Source organism: Paroedura picta, chromosome 7, assembly GCF_049243985.1.
Source record: "Paroedura picta isolate Pp20150507F chromosome 7, Ppicta_v3.0, whole genome shotgun sequence".
NCBI lineage: Eukaryota > Metazoa > Chordata > Lepidosauria > Squamata > Gekkonidae > Paroedura > Paroedura picta.
In genome coordinates, this window is record NC_135375.1 from 30,014,783 (window position 1) to 30,041,972 (window position 27,190).

The 27,190-nt window shown below is 42.9% G+C and overlaps 1 protein-coding gene across 3 annotated transcripts in view; it reads left to right on the forward strand.

The window, feature by feature from the left end:
* Positions 1 to 509: 509 nt before the first annotated feature.
* Positions 510 to 27,190, forward strand: part of RNF180 (ring finger protein 180) — a 65,838-nt gene continuing 39,157 nt past the window's right edge. The window contains exons 1-4 of one of the 3 annotated variants that reach the window (XM_077347225.1): positions 510 to 1,040; positions 3,883 to 4,015; positions 11,515 to 11,610; positions 12,632 to 13,564. In XM_077347225.1, coding sequence (XP_077203340.1) covers positions 3,908 to 4,015; positions 11,515 to 11,610; positions 12,632 to 13,564 — 1,137 coding nt within the window. In that variant the 5' untranslated portion in view covers positions 510 to 1,040; positions 3,883 to 3,907. Of the gene's footprint in view, positions 1,143 to 1,188; positions 1,699 to 3,882; positions 4,016 to 11,514; positions 11,611 to 12,631; positions 13,565 to 27,190 lie in introns of those variants that run through there. The other 2 variants (XM_077347224.1, XM_077347226.1) reach the window with 2 other exon arrangements.

Here is a 27,190-nt window from a genome sequence, read left to right on the forward strand (position 1 = left end):
ATCCCTACAGGTTAAGGCAGTCAGGATTTATTTGAACAGATGTAAGAGTTGTTGTTGGTTTTTTTCCAGTACCAGAGCTTATCTGTACAACATGGCAAGAAATAAAATGCAGAACATATAGGTATGTAGTGAGCACATTTCTTTAAGCCATGAATAACTACAAGAATTTTCCTCATGCCATATAAGGGCTTTTACAGAAAAACAGCTGAACCATACCAAAGGATAATCCCGAAGTAACCAACCAGATGCCTCTGGGAAGCTTTGGACCAGGAGAGTAAATGGAGTGGTGGTGGCGGTGGTTTTAAAACAGTCATAAATATTATCATCTCCTGCACTCAGGATAGGAATGCCAGCCTCCAGGTAGAACCTCGGGATCCCCTGGAATTACAGTTCATCTCCAGACTACGAAGATCAGTTGGATGCTTTGGGGCAGGGTAGTCAAATTGAGGCCCTCCAGATGTCCATGGACTACAATTCCCACGAATGCTGGCAGGGGCTCGTGGGAATTGTAGTCCATGGACATCTGGAGGGTGGCAGTTTGACTACCCCTGCTTTGGGGGATGGACTCCATGACATTGTCCCTGCTGAGGTCCCTGTCCTCTCCAGTTTCTCCCTCCAAATCTCCAGGAGTTTCTCACCCTGGAGCTGTCAACCATAACACATATACCCACCAAGCATGACCTAGCACCCCTACCAAAGGACCTTCCTTAAAAATAGCAGAAGGGCTGCAGGGGAAATCCTTTTCTATTATCTGATGCTCTTTATATTCAATTAAAACACAAACAAATAAAAAGCAGCAGCCTCGCTCCAATCCACAGGTCCCGGTTTGCCAGATGTGCTCCCCACCACACCCCCAAGCCCGACCCTGGCAAGGCAAGGTGATGAAGGGGAAGGACAGGGAGCTTGAAGTTTCCTCTCTCTCCAGGCCTCTGCTCTGACCGGGGAGAAGAGCGCTTTTCGCATCCGTTTGTCTCCCATCTCTTCCCGTTTGCGGCGACGGCGGCGGCGGCGGTGGCTGCTGCTGCTGCTGCAACATCTCGGTGCGTGGCCCCAGGAGGGGGAGAAACCGGCTCAGGCGCCCCCCCCCCCCTTCGCCCCGCGCGCCACCGGCCGTGCTCGCCCGCGAGGCCAGGCGGAGGCAGGTAAAGGGGCGCGGGGTTCTCTGCTCGGCCACTACCGGCCGCCCTCCGGGCTAAGGAGGAGGAGGCGGCGGCGGCCTAGTCTCCGCGGCCGAAGAGACGAGCTCCCAGGGCGCCTGCCTGCCTGCCTGCCGGGCGGGCGACGCTCGGTCCCTTTCGGCGGAAAGGCGGGGAGCGCCTGGTCTCGTTGCTTCGCCTGAGGGCACAACCTGGCCGGGGTGGGAATGGGCGGCGCTCTCCTGAGGCAGAGGCTTTCGTCTGCCTGGCAGGGTTGTCTTCCTCGTCTCCCCCCGTGGGGATGGGTGGGAGGTTGCTTGCCCGCGAGCTCTTGTGCATGCATATCCAGGGGGGAGTCCCAGGGGTTTAGTTCATAGTGGGCGGGGCTCCAGACTGCATTCGAGCAGTTTAGGCACCTCCTTCATATTCATGCCATTTTTCACATAGGGGTGCCAGCCTCCAGGTGGGGCCTGAGGATCCCCTGGAATTACAGCTTATCTCCAGGCTACAGAGATCAGCCCCCCCCCCCCTGGAGAAAATGGATGCTGTGGAGGGTTTAAAGGTAAAGGTATCCCCTGTGCAAGCACCGAGTCATGTCTGACTCTTGGGGTGACGCCCTCTAGCGTTTTCATGGCAGACTCAATACGGGGTGGTTTGCCAGTGCCTTCCCCAGTCATTACCGTTTTACCCCCCAGCAAGCTGGGTACTCATTTTACCGACCTCGGAAGGATGGAAGGCTGAGTCAACCTTGAGCCGGCTGCTGGGATTGAACTCCCAGCCTCATGGGCAAAGCTTTCAGACGGCTGCCTTACCACTCTGCGCCACAAGAGGCTCTTAAGAGTGGAGGGTTTACTCTTTGGCAATTGTACCCCACTGACGTTTCTGCCCTCCCCAGGCTCCATCTCTGCATCTCCAGGAGTTTGCCACCTGGATCTGGCAACCCTAGCACTGCCTGCCACACCTGGCAACCCTGTTCCTTCAGGGAGCTCAAGGAAGCAAGGGTGGGTGGGTGATGGTCAGCTTTTCCCTATAATACTTGAATTTTCAGAGGCAGATGTACCTGCCTTCAGTGGTGAAGAAGATGGTACCTGGGGTAGAATTTTCTTTATGCAGGCACCCAGGCTGGGCTGGCCACACCTAGCATGCCCCACATAAAGATTCCCTGGCCTGCCGTCACAACCCAAACAATGTTTGAAAACAAATCACGTGATTGCTCAGCTCTGAGGGAGCCCAGGGAGAAGTGGACTGGCATGATAAGGACCCCCAGGTATCTCACCCACCCACCCCCCAAATTCCTGCATCCTAGTTGTGCAAAAACCTCCTTATTAACATTATGGTTAGATTGTTGGACTTGGATCTGAAAGAACCAGGTTCAAATCTCCACTCTGCTTTAGAAGCTCACGGCGTGACTTTGGGTTAGTCACACACTTTCAGCCTAACCTGCATTCCTGACTGTGGTCAGGGAACGTGCTGTTCCAGAGCAAATTGGCAGCTGTTCCACAGCAATGCATTGCATTTTCTGTCAGGAATTTATTCTTGCAACTAAAGAGTTGTTTGCTTGTGTGAACAAATAAGCCACCCAAGTTTCACTTTAGCATAATGTGCAAAAACTCTAAAGTGAGGTGCTAATTGTTGTAAATGTGAAAATCGAACACTAACTGTGCCATCCTAAGAACAGTTTCCTGAGAGTGAGCCTCATTGAATATACTTGGGCTGGATTCTGAGTACACATTTAAGAATTGGTCTCACATACAGCATTTCTTTTCTATGTAGTCTTAATCCTAAAGGAGCTATTTTGTAGAAAATGATTGTGGAATGAATCTTTCAGCTAGTTTTTAGCTGCTGCTTTCAAATAATGTGATTTGTTTCTTTTTCCTTCTACATGTTAGCTTTTCTCTCCGGTAACTTTATCAAACAATAGGACTGATTTGTGTCCAATTATAATGCTGTAAAGTCACCTGTCTCATTTTCTCTCCTCTCCCTAACTTCCTCTGTTCTATAGACTGAAAAGTTACAGCTTCCCAGCCGAATTCAAAAGGGCAACTAGTCCTATTACCACTGTTGCAAATAGTTTGTTCCTTCTTAACTATGCTTAGGTTACAGAAAGGTTGGTTCAACTTTGCCAGACAAGAAGAAAAATTGTTATCTGATTATATTGTCTCCAACTTAAACAGACCATTATTTTACTTCACTCTTCACAAAATTCATACTGTCCTGTAAACCATTTTTAATGTAGAAGCAGCATACTGAATTTAGAACTGCTGTGTTTAAATAGTAATTTCAGTACAGAATAATCAAGTGAATCCTATATAGACCCCTCCACTTTGTTATTCCCACTACAGCCTACTGTGCTCATGGATGAGCATAGGGAGACAAAGTGGGATGGGTGAATTGGAAAAAAAATCTCTCCTTTTCTACTGGTAAACCTACCCTACAAATCGTGGTCAGAATATACCCCTCATGACTGCTATGTACATTGCAAGGAATACTAGTATACTGCTATTTACTAAGAACTGAAAGTCAGCAAGATATTGAACATACTGAAAAATTTTGTCATCAGAAGATTTTAGTTTATTTTTCTGTCCCACATACACTCTTTAGAATAAACTGGTCACTGCCGTTTGGATCCAAACAACACCCACAGATACTTATTTTCTAGTACGTGTGTGTATTGAATTAAAAATGGAGAACTAAAGAAAGCACAGAATATTATTGATTTTACACAGTGTTTATTTTTCTGTTACAGGTAACAGTTCTACCAACCAGTTAAGATGAATAGACCAAGGCAGGTTGACATGCTTCATTGCTGGAAGTGCAGAAAATATGTAGCTAGTTCTTCTGATTGCCCCATGAAAGACCAAACTACAGATTTATTTGATGTAAGTTAAAAACATTTCTTTCAAATCATTGTCTCATATATATTAGGAATTATCAGACTTTCCATATTAATTTTAATCATTACTTATAATTCTTATATCTTCATAACCCAGAATATGGGTATTAATTCATTGAGGTATTCATTGAGCAAATGTTATTTACTTGTTTCTGAATATTGTGATTTTTCTGGGTATTCTTTTGATTGAGAGTGTAACAGAATTGATTTTTGCTATATATTCCCTGTCATGTAAGAAGATCATAGTCTGACGAAAAGTGCACTCGAAAGCTCACGCTCTGAATAAATCTTTGTTGGTCTTAAAGGTGCTACTGGACTCTGATTTTATTGTGCTACTTCAGACCAACACGGCTACCCATTTGAATCTATTCTTTGTCCCGTGCAGAAGGGCACTGTTGAGACATACAGGTGTATATCACAGTGGAGGATGAGAAAGTGGATGAACCCAAGAGGGTTCAGCTGAAGTGATTACGGGTCTTTTTACTATTGCCAGAGTGTATATAGAATAAAGGTTGCCAACTAGGTCTCTTACAGAATTTGGTTCCAGTTGTGTGGTTCAGTAATAATGAGCTTGAAGCTGTCTGTAAGCAAGGAAAGACTTAGAATCATAGAATCATAGAGTTGGAAGGGATCTCAGGGGCCATCTAGTCCAACCCCCTGCACTATGCAGGACACTCACAATTCTATTGCTCATCTATTGTAACCTGCCACCCCCTTGAGCCTTCACAGAATCAGCCTCTCCGTCAGATGGCTATCTAGCCTCTGTTTAAAAATTTCCAAAGATGGAGAACCCATGACCTCCTGAGGAAGCCTGTTTCACTGAGAAACCACTCTGTCAGGAACTTCTTCCGTATGTTTAGACGGAGTTTCTTTTAAATTAATTTCATCCCATTGGTTCTGATCCGTCCCTCCGGGGCAAGAGAGAACAACTCTGTTCCATCCTCTATACTTGAAGATGATTATCAGATCCCCTCCCAGTCATCTCCTCTCTAGGCTAAACAGACCAATCTCCCTCAAACTTTCTTCATACATTTTGGTCTCCAAACCCCTCACCACCTTTGTTGCCCTCCTCTGGACATGCTCCAGTTTGTCTACACCAAAAACTGAACACAGTGAGGCTGAACCAGAGCAGAGTACAGCGGGACCATCACCTCCTGTGATCTGGACACGATACTTGACTTGCTACCAAGGTCTGTGGGAGAGAAATTTGAGATCAGCTAGAATCTTCACCCCCAGTTTATTGACCCCATGCTGAACAGAAGGGGAAGGTTGATGTTTATTGTTCGCCATCTTGTTTTTATATTTTTAAGTGTATTGTTAGCGGATTTTATTGTGTTTTATTGACTTCTGTAAACTACCGCGAGACATTCATGAGCGGTGGTTTGAATTGTAAGCTATAACTGACAACTAGTGGTTATTCAGTTTGGTGTAGTGGTTAGGAATGCGGACTTCTAATCTGGCATGCCAGGTTCGATTCTGCGCTCCCCCACATGCAGCCAGCTGGGTGACCTTGGGCTCGCCACGGCACTGATAAAACTGTTCTGACCGAGCTGTAATATCAGGGCTCTCTCAGCCTCACCCACTCCACAGGGTGTCTGTTGTGTGGAGAGGAATGGGAAGGCGACTGTAAGCCGCTTTGAGCCTCCTTCAGGTAGGGAAAAGCGGCATATAAGAACCAACTCTTATTATTATTATTGAGCTTGCCTTGTAGTAAGATATTTCTGGGTACTTTTCTAGCTTGCCAGTCTGTTCTTTTACTACCTTGCTTAGGTATTGTAATCCCGAGAATGCATGTTGTAAATCATTCAGATAAGGATCACATTCTTATGATGCAGCGGTAAAGAAAGCAAATGCAGTCTTGTATAAGCAGAGGCATCACATCGAAATCACGAGATGTCATAGTCACAGGGTATATCACATTGGTCAGATCTCACCTAGAGCACTGTGTAGTATTTGAAGTATTTGAAATGTGTCACTTAGAGGAGGGCAGGGAAAGGTTCCTGTTGGCAGCAGAGGATAGAACCCACAGTAATAAATTTAAATTACATGGAGAAAGATATCAGCTAGATATCAGGAAAAATATTTTCACAGTCAAAGTAAATCAGTGGTATCAACTGCCTAAGGAGGCGGTGAGCTCATCATCACTGACAGTCTTCAAGCAACAGGTGGAGAGATACTTATGGATGCTTTAGGCTGATCCTGCATGGAGCAGTGGGTTGGAATAGATGGCCTGTATGGCCCCTTCCAACTATGATTCTATGATTCTACCTTATTGGTATTTTTGGGTATTAATTCAATTGTATATGTGTGTGTATAATTTATTTATTTTAAAAAGGACTGCATTTCCTTTAAAATTAAATACCTTTTACCCTTCCATTGGAAACATTTGAGGATCCATAAAATATTACCTCCTGATCTAATCTTTTTCAAGCTTGGTTTGGCTGTTTTAAAGAGAGGCACATCTACCTCAAAAAATCCCCCCCCCCAAGTTCCAGACCCCCCTGGTTTGATTCTCCATTATAGCCTATGGAGTCCATTAACTATAATGGTCATCATAGGCTATAATGGAGCTGAAAATATTTTGCATTCTTGAATATTTACTGAACACAAATACTTAACAGTATTAGGATTTGGGAATATCAGGAAATACTTCTGTGGTACTGAACCAAATGTGGTTGTGCCATAAGTGTGATCTCAGAAAGTGGTTTGCTTAGTATGCTACATATACACAGTTCTCCAATTCAGAAAATCAGTGACATTTTAAAATATAATGTACTAAGAGTTTGAGTCTTTGGTTTTGATTGTGTGTAGGTTTCTTTAAGCTCAATTCTTTGTGCAATTCCTGCTGTCTTGCAACATCAGTTAATTATCAGGCACTACTTTCTACTTGCTCTCCTGCTGACATCTTTTATGATGCTTGTTCAGAGAGAAGAGTAAAGTGAAAGTGCACCATGCTGATTCTTTATCCACAATGAAATGCTGTGTTTGCCAGAGGAAGAAGTAATTGATGGGGAATAACACTAATTTTCAGACTTCTGTGTTAATATAAACATACACTGCTTTATTTTTAATCAAATTGGATGGTGCCTACACAATCAGAAATTTCATCCTTTCCTGTACCATAATAGCAACTCTTGAAATATTTTGTCTCCAGTAGGAAATGGAAAAATCAGTTTTTGAGGACATTTCTGTGAACTTGCAGCATATAGTTCTATCTTTAAACATTCTCACATTCTTCTGATGTAATTGCATCATTGAGCATGGCAGAGATTAGGCGACCAACCAGTGGTTTGGTGTTTATCAGTGTACATGTTGTCTTGGATTTGTTGGCTAAAACTTACTTACTTATTTTATTTAATTATTTATGAAAATATACTAGGAGCTTAAGTGAATCAAGCTGGGGAGTTAAGGGGTTTTAGCAAAGTCGGGATCCTCAGCTATTGTCCAGCAAGTTTGAGTCAGTTACGCATAAGCAGAATATGAGAGAGCTCTAGAGACTTGAGCCAAAAGACCTCTTGTCTGTTCATAGAGCATTCTGTCAGATAGGTTACTCCCTTTTTAGAGCATCCCGGGAAATTCCTGCTAGTTTCAGTGCCCCACAATTTAATATCAAATTGTATATCTTATTCAGGGGTCTGGCAGTCTAGCAGCCTGAATAGCCCAATTTGGCCTGAGCTTGTCAGGACTGGGAGCTTAGCAGGATCCACCACAGTCAATACTTGGATGGGAGTCCACCAAGGAAGTCTGAGGTTACTACGTAGATGAAGGCAATGGCAAACCACCTCTGCTCATCCTAAGGTTGGAGTCCCCATAAATTGGTTGCAGCACAATGTCACCTCCTCCTTCTTATTTCAGTCTAGCTAGAAGATTTTTAGGAGTTAATAATTGTAGGGTCCCCTTGTCAGGGGAATCTTGTAAGAATCAGACAATCTTTGACCAAAATTAACCAAATGTTTTTGACTGATCAGATGGCCGACGTTAACTATTTTAAAATAGTGTTAGTATGACTGAAGTCAGTTAAGAAAGGTAACACGACACATGGGATTCTTTTCTGCTGCCTCTTAAAGTTTTGGATTTTTTGGAGTTGGGAGATTATTTAAATATTTCAGATGTTTCTACTATTTGTTTGACAGTGACTTTGCAGCATCTTGAAATGCCATTTTCATATGCTGCCACGAATCCAGTCTATACATTAACCTGAAAATGTAGTTATTGGCACTAAATTGTTATTAGTTAAAGTGCTCTTGTTGTAGCATCTAATAATGTTTCAGTGTTTTATTGCAGCATAGGCATATTCAGTGTACTGTTTGATTAATTTTCTTGTTTGTTCGTCCTTTTTCACTGCCATATTTATTTATTTATTTATTTCTCATAGCTCAGTGGTTCTCAACCTTCCCTTTAAAACAGTTCCTCATGTTGTGATGACCCCCAACCATAAAATTATGCAAGTTATCTTGCACAGAAATTAAACCGAAACTGACCAATGGCGTGAAGATCAATTGTTCACGATTGTATATTAATTGGGTTTTCCCCCCAGTTTCTCAGTTCAGTTCTGCCTCTTTTCCCACCATGCCAATCTTGCTCTTTTCCACTGCTCCAAACAGACGAATGCTCTATCTCAATCCACCCTAGCCAAGTTGCTTGCCCTGCCGCGACTCCTGTGAAAGAGGTCCCAAAGGGGTCTCGGCCCCCTGTTTGAGATCTACTGACATAGCTATATCCTGTCTTTCCACAATACCTAAGGAAGCTTACAAACTGTAAATATACACAATTAAAACATAGTTAAAACACATAACGTAAATTAATTTAAAACTACATTTCCTATTAAATATCACTAACAAAGATCAATCAGATTCATTCGTTACTAGGGATATGTACCTAAAAGAGCCAATTTTTAAAATCTGAACTTCAGGAAATGCATAAATAGTGGTATTTGGGGATATTAGGGTTCCCCATTACTGTTTCAGAATTTGGGCTTGGTGTTTTTCTGGGATCCTGCCATTACTCAGTATTTTTTGAGGGGGATTTGGACTGTCTCCTCTACTATGTTCCTCAAAGGAGACTAATATCCACCAAGTAAAACTTGCTCAAGGTCTTAACCTAGGGTTGGCAACCTTTTCCCCAAAGTCTCCATCTTTGGGAGGCTGGAAAAGCCTTAACCTGCTTGCTCCTGGTCATGGGATTTTCCATTGTTTTCTTCTCTCTTTCTGTCTGTCTCTCTCTCCATCTGCCTTTCTCCCCAGTGAGGACCCCAATTGGCTTTTACAAATAATTTTTACAAAGAGCTTATATATGTTTTTTCCAGATTAAAATATGGCCACTGCACAACAAACAAAAAAGAATTGTAGGCCATATAGTGTGTTTTGAATTTGAGGTGTGGGTGCATATGTTTGAGGGGGCCACTAGGGATATGGCCTTGAGAAGAGATCAGGGGTCTCTGTGGGACCTTAATCAGTTCTACAGTGTTAGATCCTTGGTGGATCTTGCGGGTGAAGAACCATAGACACTGGAATCGTTGCAGCTTTTTATTGGTGCCGGAACATGATACAAGTAGTACCAAGACCACACTGAAACACCTCCCCCCTCAAAAAAAAAAAACCCTAACTTGTATAAACATACAGGAGAAAAGGATTGTCCATGGCCTCATGCCATTGGCCAGATCCTGTGGATTGATTCAAACTGATTGGATCCCGCAGTGGGGGTCCATGAACTATGATGTTCAGAACCCATTGGTGACTGACCCTACCTTGGACCATGTGCTCAGTCCTGCATAGGATCATTATCTTGGCCACACGGACAGAGCCTGTAGGACAGAGTTATTCCATCAAGCTTACAGTTAGGGCCCAGAATAAACCACCAGTAAACACTGGGCTCACTGTTGGGAGATGGAAAGATCAGTCCTGATGCTAAATCTATTAGTTGGAGGAATTTAGATTAACAGTGTTTTTAACCTAACTGTATATTATGCTTTTACAATGTTGTTTACCTGCCCTGAGCAGTATCGAAAGGGCAAACTAGAAGAATAATGTATTATTTTAAAAATGATTTCAGTACTGTATGCAAATGCAATAAAGGAGTGGGGATTGTCAGTATGGAATGAAATCGCCATGAGACGTAAAGAGGGGGAAAGAGACACTGGGATAGTAAACCTAAAGCTTTAAAATCATTTTCCCTTTAATGCTTTACCGAACAAAGGGGTTTTTTTTGGTGGGAGTCATTTTGTCAGTTTAATTAATTTATTTATATTTATATACCGCCCTCCCTCGAAGGCTCAGTTTCTGGAAGCTCAACATTAAAATGACAGCTGAGCCACATGGAACTTCTGTGAACTATCAAACTTAAGAATTGCTTAGGATTGGTCCATTTGGAGGAGGGAGTGTAATCCATACAGGACCAGGATAAATTAGAAATCAAAAAGAAAAAAGCAGGCAAATTTGCAAAGGAAGGCAGGAAATTAACATTACTATGCAGCTGCACTAGGGCATTGGCAAAAATACCCCCCCTTTTTTTTTTCAATTTAGCAGTACAAGACTCAAAATGTTCTCCAGAGCTTCTGCCAGTGAACTCCTTCCCAATACAAATTACAACCCTGTGCAAAGTGTGGTGGAGTTGCAGCTGACTTTGCAAAGGTGCAATGGGTCACAGATACAATGGAAGAAAGGTTTTGCAAGCTTTTTGTTGGTTACAGTGTCAGAAATGTATGGATTGTCTATGTCAGTGTCTCATATTGTGGCATTACTGCATTAATGTTGCCTAAGAAGTGCAAGCCAATGTTTTTTTTGGGGGGGGATCCCCAGGCATTCTCTGTACCTTATTCTCTACACAAGAGGAATCTTGTATACTTGAATCCTGCAGGCAAAGGATTTATTTTTCTGCAGCAATAGAATGCTGGGAAGTATCCTTATAGCATCTGCAGAAATTTACCCTGAAAGCTCTCTGTCCCAGATGTCTTAGATTGCTGCATGTTGGTGTACGTGCTGTAAAATCAGGGGTTGTTTTTGGTTTTGTTTGTTTCGGGGGAGGGAGCAGTTGCTCCAACTAGTCAATACAAGAAATGCTTTTTCATGGTTTATATACATACAGGTAAAATTAGTTCAGGCCCTTCCTGATCTACCACAATTCCGAAGGACATGTAAAAGGGTGCCATCTTCTAGACCAGCTGTAGCTTCTAGATGAAGGTTAAGGGATAGCCTGCGTAGGGCAAGTTACAGTGGTCTAGCTTGGAGGCGACTATTGCATGGATTACTGTGGCTAAGTGATCTGGGGCCACGTAGGACACTAGTGGCATAGATGGAAAAACACTTGAAGCTACCTTTGTGATCTACACCTCCATGGGTATTTATGGCAATGGTGGGGGAAAGTGGGGAAGGTGGAAACAGAAATGGGAAAATATAGAAGCAAGGGAAGAGGTCATATAATTGGAGCTAAAAAGTATACAAATAAAACAAGATATAAAATGTGTTGTAATTGATCTTAATTTAACAGAAACCACATACTTCAGCTGTCTCTTGGGATGTCTGTAATGTCTGGCACATGAACTTGGAAGCTCTTCCAGACTGGGTGACCCATGCGATTACAAAGGTAATCTTTTATTACTCCTTTAATAATCTCCTTTAATTGTCTCTAATAATAGATTCAGGCAGGCGACCGTGTTGGTATGAAGCAGCAGAGCTGACTCCTTGTGGCACCTTTAAGACTAACCAAGCTTTAAATAAAACTTTTTTGGTGCCACTGGACTCAAACTTGGTTCTTTAATAATGACCATCCAAACCAGCAGTTCTGAACTGCCGCTCCCTGACCCCTACAGCAGGGGCGGCAGCAGCGTGCGCGCTCACATGTGTGCGTTCATGCTGCGGTGCACATGTTCACACTCCACTGTTGCTCCTGATGGGGTTGAGGAGTGGCGGCAAAAGCAGCCATAACGGCGGCGGTGCTGAGGAGTCCAGCGTCACAGAGGAGGCAGCGTCCTGAGAGGCAGTGGCATGGCGCTGGCCTCCTCCGGTGAGCTCCGAGGCAGTGCGGAAGAGACTAATGCCATGCCACCGCTGCAACCCCCTGGGAAAGGCCAAAAGACCCCTCTGGAGGTTGCAACCCCCGGTTTAAGAACCACTGTTCCAAATGGTTATATATTCTGCATAATGAGAAATATTTAGGTCTTGAACTTGTATATCATGTATATCATTATTTTTTCGTGCCTTACAGTTGCCTAAAGTAGAAATGTGTCTTTTGGATTTGTTTATTAAATGCATCAGAAATCTCTTCTTGCCATATTAGTATATAAGATTTTCTGTAAAGCTGTCCTGCCTAATACAGCGATACTGAACGGTTACTGTTTTAACAGAGCATGCAGTATTTAGCACGAGTCTGAAGTAGAATTACTTAGGAATATCAAGGAACAATTTTAGTTAGTTACATTAGGGACATACTATTTCTTTACAGATGTCAAATTATTTCACTTAAGCAACTTTAAAAAATACTTTACTTTTTGTTTTATTAACAAAATGTGATTACATGGTTATGCCATTTTGTGTGGGGAAGGATTTATATAACAGTTTCTTATCTTCTGTGTTTTGTTGTTTGTCTGTTTTCTCATTACTCCTAGGCAGAGTGGACAACTGGAAAATTGAAGTGTCCATTCTGTGGGGCCCTTCTGGGGGGCTTTAACTTTGTCCAAAGTACAAAATGCTCCTGTGGCCGGTTTACAAATATCCATCTCTGGAAGAGGCAAACTGACTGCCAGACAGCCAGTCCAGTTGCACTAAAACACTTGTCACTTTGTAAAGCTCAGCCTGGCTTCAACAAGGAAATGTGGCAGAATGTGACAGGTGGAACTTTGGGAGGCAGAAATCAAGGACTTTCATCCATAGCCAAGAATAACTCCAGCATTGGAAGATTAATGGAGGCACTTTGCCTAGAGGTGAGATCAACCAGCTTTGAGACGAATAGTAAAAAATTACACTTCAAAGTGTCTTATCCAAAAACAAGCCTTTCAGCTTCGCTGGCTGTGAATGACAGATGCACTGTAAGAGCTTTCCATAGAAAATCACGGAGTTTGGATCTGAACTTCAGAGACAGGCTTGTCTTCTTGCCTTCTTTATTTGGAACTTCCACTGCCCAGAGACCCTTTTTCTCCAGGCAGCATGAAACACAGCCCTATTACACAAAGGGTTGCATGCAATTAAAGTCCAACAGGAAACATAATTATTTTCACTGTCCGCTTAAATCGGATGTTGGTGAACTCCCAACAAGTTTCCCAGCTACTTCCTACAGTGTATTGGCCCAAGAAGAGACTAAGTTTAAGAACAGTTTAGAAGCTCCCAAACCCTATCCTGAGAATGCTACTGGCGGCCAGTGTTCACTCCTGTCTCCATCGGAGAGTGCTGCAAAAGATTATGTTGGGCAGCAGCACATTACACCTCTCAGTCTTCCTCACCACTTGGCGACTGTGGAGCAAAAACTGAACAGAAGAAAAAGAATCAGGTTAAACAGCTTGAGGAGAAAACAAAGTTGGAAAGAGAGGTGGCGGCAGAAGCAGGTATGTGTTGAGGAGAAAAAAAAAGAGATTGCCTTGGGTAATAAAACTGTGTGATTATCAAGGAGAATTTTCATGTTATGTGAAAACAGCGTTGATAGTCGCCAAGGGGGAAATGAATTGTACAAAACTCGGTTGCAGTAGACACAGTGTTGAATCTAAGCCTTCTAAGTAGACAGTGTCTGAGAACCAGCAGGGTGCAGTGGCTAGAGTGTCAGATTAGGATCTGGGAGACCCTGGTTCCAATTCCCACTCTGCCATGTTACTGAATTCTGAATGAAATCTCCTCCTCAGCATTCAGCCATAAAGTCTCTCCCTGCTCATAGTGGCAGCTGCTATTAACCTCAGCTTCAACCTCACAAGTTAATTTGATCTCAAAATCCTGGGCCTTCTCTGAGAATTTGAATGGACAATAAAACCTTAAATCATATTCTTTTTCTAATTTAAAATATTGATTAGGGTTTTTGTGTGTGTGTGTGTGTGGTCTACCTGTCCCTGAAAGAATACAGTCTTTATTTTTCCTGGTATAAGAAACTGATAGACTCTTTATTCTGCCTACATTATATTCTGTGTACATTTCTATGAATTAAATAAAAAGAAACAGAAAGTTGAAATAAATAGCCAGTTCTTGCAACAGAGGAAAATAAACAGTAGGGGTCACACAAGGATTGTAATTGAGATTGGTTCTTCTTAATTTGCTCACAAATGATCTGGAATTGGGATGAGATGTATAATGGCCAGCTTTGTAGATGGTACCCAGTTATTGGGATGTGCACTAGGGAAAAATTCAGTACTTTTCAGATTTGCGTTTTTTCTGCTTTGGTAAATCTTAAATCAACCAAAGCAGTGATTTGTTATATTGATTTGAATTTTGCTGATACGTGAAATCCAAACTGATTAAGCTGAATCAGCCAGAAGACAGCTGATCCTGCTGCAGAGAGAAGCCTCTCCAGGCATAAGCTGTTTGACTGTGCAGGAAGGACAGCAGACAGGCTTGTGGTCTGCTGAGCCAGCCCCAGCAGGGCCAAGGAGGGCAAGCATGGGGCTGACATGTCAGTTCAATGTCCCTCTGATCCCAGCCTGCAGCTGGCTCCAACAGGGTCAGAAAAGGTAGGCACAGGATTAACATGTCAGTTCCACCCCTCCACCCGATACCAGCTTGCAGTGAGCAGATATTTCACAGGGTCTTTAAATGCCTGACACAAGTCTGCTGGAGAGAAATACTCCACCAAACAGCAGGTCTTCAGGATCAGCTGTTTGGTGGAGCCTTTTTCAATCAGAAGATCAAGCCGACTCATTTTGGGCTTCTCTCATCCAGCCAATTAAAACTAATGGGAATTGTGGTCCCTACACTAGATGTTAAAAGCCATCTTGTAAAGAGCTTCCTGAAATGTCAAGCTTTCTGGGATAAATCAAATTGTTTACGTCCTTTCCAGTCTGATTTAGGATTTCTTATAAAACTGAAACAGCCTTGATTGCCCTCCCAGCTATGCTGGGAGATGGACAGAGGAAGTGCAACTCTGTGGTTTCTTCTGAACCTCTCAGCAGCTTTGGATACCATTGATCATGGTATTCTTCTGGACTGCCTTTCCAGGGTGGGATTGGGAGATATCGTTTTATGGTCTTACTGTGAGATAGGTTTCAGAAGGACCTTTTCCACACTGGGAAATTGCCCTACCTCCTGTTCATCCAGTAATGGGGCAATTCCCAGTTCCACATGATGTTGTCACCGGGTCAGGTCGGGGCTGTCCCAGGCTTGGCCCAACTCAGGCCCTTGTTTGCCCTGCAGCAAGGGAACACAGAATTATAGAATAATAGGAGTTGGAAGAGACTTCCTGGGTCATCTAGTCCAACCCCCTGCACTATGCAGGACACTCACAACCTTATCACTCATCCATTGTAACCTGCCACCCCTTTGAACCTTCACAGAATTAGCCTTTCTGTCAAATGGCTATCAAGACTCTGTTTAAACATTTCCAAAGATGGAGAACCCACCACCTCCTGAGGAAGCCTGTTCCACTGAGAAACCACTCTAACTGTCAGGAACTTCTTCCGTATGTTTAGACGGAATTTCTTTTGAATTAATTTCATCCCATTGGTTCTGGTTCATCGTTTTGGGGCAAGAGATTCTATCCTCGAGATGGCAGCCTTGTAAATATTTGAAGATGGTTATCAGATCCCCTCTCAGACATCTCTTCTCCAGGCTAAACAGACCAAGCTCCCCCAACTTTTCCTCAGATGTCTTTGTTTGCATTCTCTTTTTGCCCTGGGCCTTGATGGGGCCTATGTCGGGCCCTGGCTGCAGGTAAGGGAAGAGTTGGGCCATCTTGGTCAGTCTCCTCCCCACCTGTGGTCACAATTCCAACATCCTGAAAGGGATAAAAAATGCCCCAGGTGGCTTTGCTGCACTGCATAGCAGAGCAAAGCCGCCTGGGGCAATTTTGTTTTGTAATGCAATACCCCATTCTTAAAAATCAAAAACTGGCCCCCGCTGCCTTGCACCATGGCAGAACTTCACCACCCAAGCTGCCTCATCTGGAGGCACAAATCCAGGGCAGACCAAGTGCAGTGGGGCAAATGCTCCAACATCTGGACCCAGGAAGAAGTAGAGCAACCTGCCATGGCCCAAGCACTCAACAGCAGCCTGGTATGACCAGTGCAGACTAGGTCAAGGTGATGCTGGAGGATTGCTGTTACCCTTTGGCCTATAGGGTCCCAGAAGTTTCCATCTTATCCTCTAAGCTCATCTACTGAAAGCTGCCCATGAGGCTGGGAGTTCAATCCCAGCAGCTGGCTCAAGGTTGACTCAGCCTTCCATCCTTCCGAGGTCAGTAAAATGAGTACCCAGCTTGCTGGGGGTTAAACGGTAATGACTGGGGAAGGTACTGGCAAACCACCCCGTATTGAGTCTGCCATGAAAACGCTAGAGGGCGTCACCCCAAGGCTCAGACATGACTCGGTGCTTGCACAGGGGATACCTTTTCATTTTTATTTATGTAATATAAAATTTATGCACTGGCTTTCTTCTCCAGTTTGCTTTGAACTAAGTAACAGAAAAAGCCTGTCCCTCAGGTGAAAGCTGTCCGTTGTTTCTGTTTGTCCCAGAGTAAGAGGATTTCCTCTTGACTAGATCTTAACTAGAACATTTACAAGTTATACAACAAAATTTCAGTTTCTCAATTTAGTTTTTTACCTGTTCTGTTTTAACAATTCTTATCTTCCTGACTGTTGATAGGGAATAGTTAAGCCATATCGACAAATGATCATACACCCTCACTTTTTATACATTTTACCCAGTTTAATTTCCCATTCTGATCCTACTTTGGCTTACTAATACTTATCTGCTTCTCCATTCTAAGCCCTCTGTAACATGCTAGCGTTCATCATAGCTTCTGTTACCATTATCATGCATTAGGCAGCTGATCGGAGCTGTAAATGTGGAATTATGTATGGCTAAGTAACCTTCAGTATCCAGTACGGTTTTAAAATTGCCAAAAGATGAATGTGTCCGAAGGCACAATTTTTTATTTAAAAAAAAATCTTGCTAAGTGCATTGACTGACAGTATTTGCCAGAAACAAAATGGAACAGATAGCAGTATACTTACTTTCTTGCCTCTAAATAAAATGTTTGTAAGAATTAAATAACGACCCTATTTTATTGCAGGCTTTAAACGATCATGCAACAGTTTAAAACACTGTCTTTTAAAGGAAAGATTTCATCCTTGAAATAGTTGAGACATTACTAGTACGCTTGTAAATTTAATTTACATTTGTAATGTTCTGCAGACTTTAAAAAAATTAATGGAAACCTTTGGAAAAAACAAAATGGCAAGAGTAGACAGTAGAATTTATAGCAATATGTATATTATGTTTTAAAATGTTTTAAGAACATCTTATTAATGTGACTGTGCGTGGGAGAGAGAGAGAAGTGCTTTCAGTTTACAGAAGATTTGTAACTACCCTAATGGCTTTTCAGGCAAGAGATTAACAGGGGGTTTGCCATTGTCTCCCTCTGCACAGTGACCCTGGAATCCCCAGGTGGTTTCCCGTTCAAGTACTAACTAGGGCCAACCCTGCTTGGCTTCTGAGATCTTACGAGATCAGTTCATTGGTGAGAGCATCTAATTAGGAATATAAAGATTGTGTTAAGAACTGTGGAAAGACCCTGCTACCCCTGTGCTCAATTTACTCTTTGAGCCTTAACAAGTTGAAGTATGGAAGTAAGACATTTTTTTTTTAAATTGAGTAAAACAGCAACTTTACATGATCATGCCTAGAATTACCTGCTATCAAAAAAGCAAATGATAGTATGTGAGCATTCAGTTGTGTGTTATGCATGATGTGAACCAATGATGAGCATCAGTTAGCTGAAAAGGGCTTTACCTGGGGGACCGGGTGAGCACTAGCAAAGCATTCAGTTGAAAAACGGGCAAAGTTGAAGCTGCTGTGGAATGCACATGTGAATGTTGTGTGCAGAATGACTTCCTGAAAACAAAACAAAAAAACATCTTAACACCTAGGATTGCACCTGCACATCCTGGTCTGAAGAGAATAACACAAAGAATGCGAGAAATGGAACACAGTGGCAAATATACCTACTTAGCGGCCTTTTAAAACTCTGGAATTTTAGACCGGGTTAACAGCAACAAACAAATGCATCACTGACACTCTGTGTCCAGGAAAGGAAAACTCGAACTGTAAAATTTAATGAGAAATTTTGAGAGGAAATGTTGGGAATATTCATGCTCTACTTTGTGGCCTCAGCTAGCCCAGCCTTGTCAAATCTCAGACGCTAAGCCATGTTGCCCCTGGTTAGGACCAGGAAATCCAGGGTTGTTATACAAAGGCAGGCACTGGCAAACTTCCTCTGAATGTCTCTTGCCTTGAAAATTCTGTGAGGCCACCATAAATTGCCTGAAACTTGAGTAAGGTGACCAGATTTTAACATTGGTAAAGCGGGACACCATTGACCGGGGGGGGGGGGGGGGTTCTTGATCAAAAATTTGGTCTATATTGAGCAACAAAAAGTTTCATAGATTGCATAGAACGCAAAAATAGTATATATATATATATAAATTTCAACATAAGTACAATTTGCCAGGGACCCCCAGATGTCCCTCCAAAAGTGGGACAATCTGGTCACCTTAAACTTGAGGGCACTTTCCACCAGCGCCTACTATTTCTAGAAAACCCTTTCTTCATCGTAAGATAGTTTACTTTCTAATTTTTCTTCTTAGGTGCAAAAAAAATGGAAATTACTTTAAAACCTTAATACCGCATCCCAAATAATGCTGCAGATTAATGCATGCATGTGTTTTGTGTGGAATGATTGTTATAGAGCCTTATGAAACTTAAATCATAAGTATTTCTGCCTACAGTGTTAATATACATCCCACCCACCACAACATACGATCACGTCAGAACTATTTCATCTGTATTTTCTTCTAATCTGACTGTATAAAAGAGCTCCCCACTTGGCATATAATAGAAGTGCATTTTTTTAAACAGCAGGGGGCACCAAATTTCCTCTAGCTACAAAACAATGGGAAACTAAACTTTTATGAAGCAAGGTTGTATTATGTTTGGAGAATGTTTTCTGAATTAAAATAGTCACAGTGCTAATGTCTGATGGTTTTAGCTATTTAACATAATAAGGGTACCTGCCATGGTTGCACTTCAGAATCTGCCAGCATTTGCTAATAAGCTGCCTCTTGTCACTTTTTTTTTTATGAACCTATAAAAAGATCTTGCGATACAGCTGTGATTTCTCAGCCAAAGAACTGCTTTCTTGCCTTTTAAATGTTTACATCAATTAGATTTAAAATATTTTAAATAAGAGGAAGTATGTTTTCCTTTGAGGCCCAGAAATCATTACTGGAAAATAAATGATTAACATAAGGTAGGCAAAATAATTATCATGACTTTTTTATTAGCTGGCTAATAACCTAATTTGTATAGTTTATTCTATCAACCTTGAGCTATAAAAATGTAGACAGCTGAACATGTGATCTAACTAGGGGCAAAGCCCATTGCACCCAGGAATACAAAGGGCTCTAGCACATATACCTGCACTGTGATCTTCCTGGGTTTTGGCCCTCCCTCCTCCCCTTTGCTGCTTGAATTTGAGATCAAGGGTGGGGAAGTGGTTAAAGAGTAGCAGACTCTAATCTCAGGAACTGGGTTTGATTCCTGGCTCCTCTTCCATATGTAGCCACCTGGGTTGCCAGCTTCCAGGTGATGGCCTGAAACCTTCAGGAAGAAGAAGAAAAAAATACAGGATGAAAGAGAGAAAGAGGGGGGAGGAAAGGAAGGCATCAGTTGTCCAGGGGAAAACAGCTACTTTGGAGTGGCACTGGCCCTCCTATCCCCACCCCCATACAACAATGTCTACACAGGTCACCACTGTTCCCACCTTCCAATCAAACCCCAGATCTTCCAAAGGGCAGGCTGTAGAGAGGTGGGCTAACACCTTCCTGCCCCCCCCCCACATCCTCCAAAGGCCTGGCCAGGAAGGCTGCAGGGGTGAGGGTTAGGCTGCAGTCTTCCTCCCCCCCCCCCATTTCCCAAAGGCTGGGCCAGGCAGGGAAGGCCACAGGGAAGCTGCCTCCTTCCCACCCATTCCTACATCTCCTGAAGGCCAGGCTTCTTGGGGAAGACCTTGGGGGATTGGCTACCTTCTTCCCATCCACCCCATCTCCCATAGGATAGGATAGGCAGAGAAGGCTGTGTGGAGGCTGCCTCCTTCTCATGTACCCCTACATCTCCCAAAGGCTGGTCTAGGATAAGTTCCCTTTAACAGAGTGTTTTTAGACTAATGGCCAGAGCAGAAGTTTTTACTAATAACAGTACCTGCTATTTTTTTGTTTGTTTGTATCAAGGCCTGTCTCTAGCTCTGCTATTGGAGGAAGATCTCTTCCAGATTCCTTCTGCTGTCACCTTTAGCCACTGCACCTTATTTTAGGGATTCAACCATGAAGGAGCTCACCCTCCACTATCCCTTGTAAAACATCATGTACATGTCTCTTCCTCATGGCTTTAGGAATGCCTCCCTTCTTGTCACTAGAATGGGCTGGTCCAGTGACGATATCACACCCCCATGGTCTGCCTACCAAATATCTTTATAGGTCTTATGCCATAAAACGAATCCTTCTCTCATATACAGCCTCTGCTGTTTAACTCGGCAGTTTTAACTCGTCTTTTTTATTTCTATTGAGTAGACTTACAAGTAAAAGTCCACTCCCTTCATTAGCCCACTCCAGTTGGCCCCCATCTCTGCAGCTCAGCTGCCATTCACCCTTCAGTTGGTCCTTTTATTATGTTTCTCTTCCCTAGACTCATAGCACAGTATGGTATGAAAAGGGGGAAGAAATGAAGCCCGAAATCTTACTTATGACTTGCTAGCAGTATGGCTTATTATTTGCTTGCAGTATGATCTGAATTGATGACTTCTATTTTTTTAGTCATTCAATATACATTTATTTGTTGGGTAAATTAAAAACACATAAAGGGTCATTTTAATCTTGTTCATCAAAACAGATAAAACATGTTTTCTTGGACAAATGAGTAATTGAAAATAGTGTAAACTTTCAAGTTTTGCAGAACTTTTCAGCAGACCAGATAAAGTAATTTTTCAGAGGAGAAAGCCCTTGTGATTAGAGGGTTAGGTATGTAACTGTTAGTTATTTCTAAGAAGAAAAAAGGAAATGACTTTGTTATTTGCATTCTGTTCACAGTTAATCCAGAGTTGGTTTAATTTAGGCCTGGAAATTACCTGAAATATCATTAATGTAAAGCATTAATAACTTACCAATATATATATAGGTTTTTGTCTAGGACTGGGAACCACAACTATATCCACAAGGTTGTAGTTGGTTGATAATTCATGAACTTGACTGATACTATGTCACAGTGTTCATCTATCAAGGTCATAATTGCCTGCTCATACTGGCAAAGGGTCTCTTGCTGTGGTCTTTTACACCATGCTGAGTTCTTTCCCACCAACTACTTGATCCTTTTAACTGGAAATCAACCTGGAACTTTCTGCATGCAAGCAGATGCTCTACCCCCAACCAGGATTTCAGTTACTGGCAAGGGATAATTAATGCCAGTCAAGTGGCTTAATGGTTTGATGCTATTAAAGGAAACCCAAGCACAGTAGTGCTTGCTGGTAGCACCCTCATTTTTCTTCTTTTGATCCCTTCCTCCTTCTTGTCTCTCCCTCCACCACCTCCTTTGCTCATAGAATCATGGAAGGGATCGCCAGGGTCATCTAGTCCAACCCCCTGCAGAATGCAGGAAATATAAAGTTTCCTGCCCACCCACAGTGACCTCAATTCCATACCCAGATGATGCCCCCCCCCCAAAAAAATCAGAATCCCTGGCCAGTCTGGCCTGGAGGAAAATCATCTCCCTACCCCAAATGGCAATCGGCATTTCCCTGGGCATGCAAGAAAAGGCCACAGGACCCAGTCCTTTCTGCCCCGCCACTTACAAACTGCCTACATTCACAGAATCAGTATTGCTGAGAAGTGGCTATCTAGCCTCTGCTTAAAAACTCCCAAGGAAGGAGAACCCAGAACCCACCACCTCCCAAGGGAGCCTGTTCCACTGAGAAACCATTCTAACTGTGTGGGCCAACAGAAAACAACTGTGCTCCATCCTCTGTGTGACATCCCTTCAAGTACTTGACAATGGCTATCATATCACCTCTTAGTTATCTTCTCTCCAGGCTAAATAGATCAAGCTCTCTCAGCCTTTCCGTATACATTTTGGTCTCCAAACCTCTCAACATTTTTGTTGCCTTCCTCAGGACATGCTCCAGTTTGACTACATCCTTCTTCATTTGCAGTGCCCAAAACTGAGCACAGTATTCTAAGTGAGGTGTAACCAGACCAGGGTAAATCAGGACCATCACCTTGCGTGACCTCGGCTGATTCTGCACTTACTTTGTTTATTCTGTTGTGGATCCAGCTGAATTCAGATTGATTTGAACTTGGGTCTTCCTCTATTCCCCCCCCCCAATTGAAACAGAAAATATTTTGCACTCAATTGGAGAAGCTCAGAACAGGCTGGGGGGGGGAGCCAAGTGCAGCAGGAGCCTCTTTCTTTTCTTGAATTGGGGGGGGGGGATTGGAGACAGCAGAAGAGGGGGAAAATGAAGAGGCAAATCTTTGCTGAGAGAAGTTAGGTCTTCTGGAGTGCAGTCACTTTAAGACAAGCCTTGCAATGGGGAACTAAGACGTTTTTAAACTGACACCCTGGCCAATCAGGGAAGACTACAGTGAAGCAGCAAGTTAATTTGGAAAAAGCAGAGGGCTACACATTTACTCGTGGTGGTTTTTGAAATAGTGAGGCTTATATCCACTCCAGGATATCGTGGGGGAAAAGTAGGGTCACCACAAATCAATCATGCATGTTGCAGAGGCACAATTTATAGCACCCAAAATCAAAATGCAAATTGAATTCAGTGTAGATGGGAGGGATTCAAACTGGGATTGGGTAAAAAAACCCATGCAGACTACACCCTGGACACTATATTTCTTTTGATACGGCCCAAAATCCCATTTGCCATTTTAGCCACTGAGTCACACTGCTGATTCATGTTCAGTGTATAGTCTACTAAGAACTCTAGATCCTTTTCACACATACTACTACCAAGACAGGACTCCCCGGTCCTATAACGAAGCATTTGGTTTTTCCTACCTAAATGCAGAACTTCACATTTTTCACTATTGAAATTCATTTTAGCCCAGTTTTCCAGCCTGTCAAGATCATCATGTATCCTGATTCTGTCTTCTGCTATGTTTACTACCTCTCCTAGTTCAGTATTATCTGCAAATTTAATAAGCACCCCTTCTATTCCTTCTTACAAATCATTTAAGAATATATTGATCAACACAGGGCCCAATACTGATCCCTGAGGCATACCACTTGTCACTCCTCTTCAACAGGATGACAAACCATTAATAAGCACCATTTGGATACAATCTCTTGAACAGTTCCACCTAACATTAATAGAATCCATACTGCATTTTACCAACTTGTCAACAAGAATATCATGTGGAACCTTATCAAAAGCTTTACTGAAATCAAAACAAACTATGTCCACAGCAGTCTTTCTCAAAAAAAGAGAAAAGTTAGTCTGACATGACTTGTTCTTGAGAAAGCCATACTGACTTTAGTAATCACAGCCATCTGTTCTAGCTGCTCAAGGATGATGATGTAGTGTTTGATTTGTAGCCTGCCACTCCCAGCCAAGCTGGCTCATGGTGGGTTACTTTTTAAAAATTCCACAATAAAACCTCAATATATAAATATCCCTCCTGGGCAAAAATAACCTCTCCCCCTCTCTACTCCACAACTTCCCAGTAGCCCCCTGCCATCTATCAGGGGATAGATGGCAAACCAATGATAATCAGGGAGTAGCAGGTGTTCTAGCCAATTTGGGGGGAGGGACTAGATCTAATTGACCTGGCCTCACCCAAAGACCTGGTGGAAGAGCTCCTTCTTGCAGGCCCTATGGAACTGTTCTGAAATTTTGCCAGCTATAGATGTCAAGCAAACAGATCGGTAGTTAACTGAATTCTCCTTTTCCCTCTTCTTCAAGATGGGAACAACATTTGCCTACCTCCAATCTTCTAACACTTCACCTATTCTCCAAGAATTGTCCAAGATAATGGACAGAGGTTCAGAAATTACATCTGCAAGTTCTTTTAGTACCCTTGGATGCAATTCATCTGGCCCAGAGGACTCAATTTCATTTAAAGAAACTAGATTTTATGGACTACTCCTAAAGCGATCCTAGGCTGCAACTCCCATCCCTCATCACCTGATATGATTTTGCCACATTGAGCATGATTTCCCTCACAAGAGAAGACTGAGGAAATGTAGGAATTGAGCAGTTCAGCCCTCTCTTCATCGCCTGCTACAATTTCACTTTCTTGTCCTCACAATGGTCCTGCCATGTCCTTAGTCTTTTTCTTACTTTGAACATAACTGAAGAACCTTTTTTGTGGTGTTAACATTTCACACTAGTCTAAGCTCATAATTTTTCTAACATTTTCCTTACAAGCATTAATTATTTGTTTATATTCATCCTTCGTTATAAGGTCCTCCTCCCATTTCCTAAATGAGTCTTTTTTGTAACTCAAATCTTTTGAAAGCTGTTTATTGAGCCACCCTGGCTTCTTTAGGCTCCTACAATTTTTCCTTCCCAAGGGAATTGTTTGTGCTTGTGCCATCAGTAGTCCACTTTTAGGAAACTCCCATCCCTCTTGAACTCTCATCTCCTTAAGTTTTTTGACTACTGACCACAGGTTTTCCTGACCAAGTGGAGTTCTTTCTGATTCATGTTTTGGCCTTTTTTTTCTTCTTTTGTCTTCTCCCAGTATTAGTCAGTGATGACATAAGAAGACTTTTTTATTTGCTGAAATGCCTCAGCCTCTGTACTACATCCTCCCCCCAAAAAACGCAGATAGTTCAAAAAGTTTCCAAACTAAGGGCCATTTCGCACGGCTTCAAAATAGCACAATGGTTGCTAATTGGAAACGCTACTAATTTGCCATAACCCACGACGTCGTAGACAATCTGCAACAATCCTGAAACCGACCCGCAAAAAGCGCTTCGTTGTAGCGCTTTCAGGGGAATCCAGAAAAGTGGATTCACCCTCCGGATAGCGATACACTCCTGCAACCAATCTGCAACAATAGCGCTAAAGACCTGTGCGTTACCATTGTTGCGGGTTCTTCAAAGTCCCTCCTCCTGAGCCTGTCCTCCAAACTTCCGGCGAAGCGATCGCCATTTTTATTTTCTCCGAGCGAGCGGGGATAAACGCACCAGCGAGCCTCTTTCTGTTTAGAGGCTTCCCTGGCTTCAGTCCTTCACCTTTAGTCACTAAGCACAAACCACATAAAAGCCAGTTTGCTGAAATAAAATCCCTTTATTTTTTACACATTAATTCAGCCGAAAATCGGGCCCGTGAGAGGGGGGGGGATTTTTTTTTTATCACTCGAGGCAGCGTGCCAACGATCATACAATCAAACGACAGCTCACATTAGGCAGCTGGATGGGTCTCTCCGTTGCAACGAATCTACCTAGATTCGTTGCTATGGGTCTGTTTTTTTTAAAAAAAAACCTTTCTTAAAGGGAAAGGGGCTGTTTGGGAGCATGCTAACGGCTGCCCATTGGCTGCTTGACGGCCAGGGGCGGGACGAGCTTGGCAATAGCGCTTCCTTTCTAGCGATTTCTGCCGAGACCGGAAGCCTGTGGGAAACGCTAAAAAACGCAACTGATTCCACTACAAAGGCAGGTATGCATAACGACGAATTCCACTATTTTAAATGGCGATTTTTCATTCCGCAAACAATTTGCAACAAAGATCCCCGTGCGAAAAGGCCCTAACTATAAACCCCCCCCCCGCAAGGATACAATCCAAAAAAGTAATAATCATCAATAGACAATGGGCTTGGCATACCAGCTCAATTAATCTACTGAAAGGGAGTGAGTGGAGGCAGAGTAAGTGGTATTTATTATGCAAGAACACTAAATTAGGTGCTGGGCACAGTCTTCCCCTGAAGAGCAATGTGCTCTTGGCCCCTGAGCAGGAGAGAGAGTTTAGAGGGTAAGGAGATGATTAAGGGAACTGGCTGCAGCGCATAAGCTCAGAGTCTTGCCTCAGGTTCTTTGTAACATCATGTGGATGGTTAGATGTAGCCAACAGTGGCTCTCGGACTCCTAAGATCTTCAAGATATACTGTGACATTTCTGGCGATCTTGGTACTGTGGATTTTAAGAATAAAAGCAAATTCTCACCACACGTACCTAGATCCTTTTTCTCTTCAAATTTAAGCCCATGAAACCAGAAACTTGAAGGGTCATAGTGTCCTTGAAGGGTGTTTATGCAAGAACAAATGTTGCAGCAGCAGCCAAATCATACTGTTTGGGCGGGAGAAATCTTTCTGTCATGATTTGAGATTACAGTGCCTACTAGTTCTGCATTGAGCATGAAAAGGTCATACAGATTCCCCCATCCATCCTTCCCTTATACATGGTATAAACGTATTAATGCAAGTCATACGAAAGAAGTAGGGAGTAGAGCAGAGAGAAAATGTGGACAACCAGAAAGTTCTTTCCAGGATCATTCTGATAATACCACATCATGGTTTGTCATTACATCTGGACCAAGCCCTTACATCTGAATCATGATGTATCATTACAGGTGTTGGCAGTGCCACTGGGAAAGCACTGGTTCTCTCCATCCCGTACCCATTAGGCAGGCTTTCTCAACCAGGGAGTTAATTATATATATATGGTGATATGACTCTATGTATGGTCATGTTGACCTCCCCCCCAACCCAATGCAAATGATGGGCCTGAAGGGGGTGAGAAGGGGAGGTTCCCCTGGTGTGTGTGTACACAGCTGTGCTTCCCAACCATATTCTGCATGATCATGCCACTTCCGGGGTTTCTCAAAGCCTGAAGAATGTTTCAAGGGTTTCTCAACATCAAAAAAGTTTAGAAAGGTTGCTGTAATTTTGTATTACGCTGTATTTTGAACCAGTTGAAGCTTCCGAATCAGATACAAGGGCAGCCCTACATAGAGTATGTTGTGGTAGTCCAGTCTAGAGGTG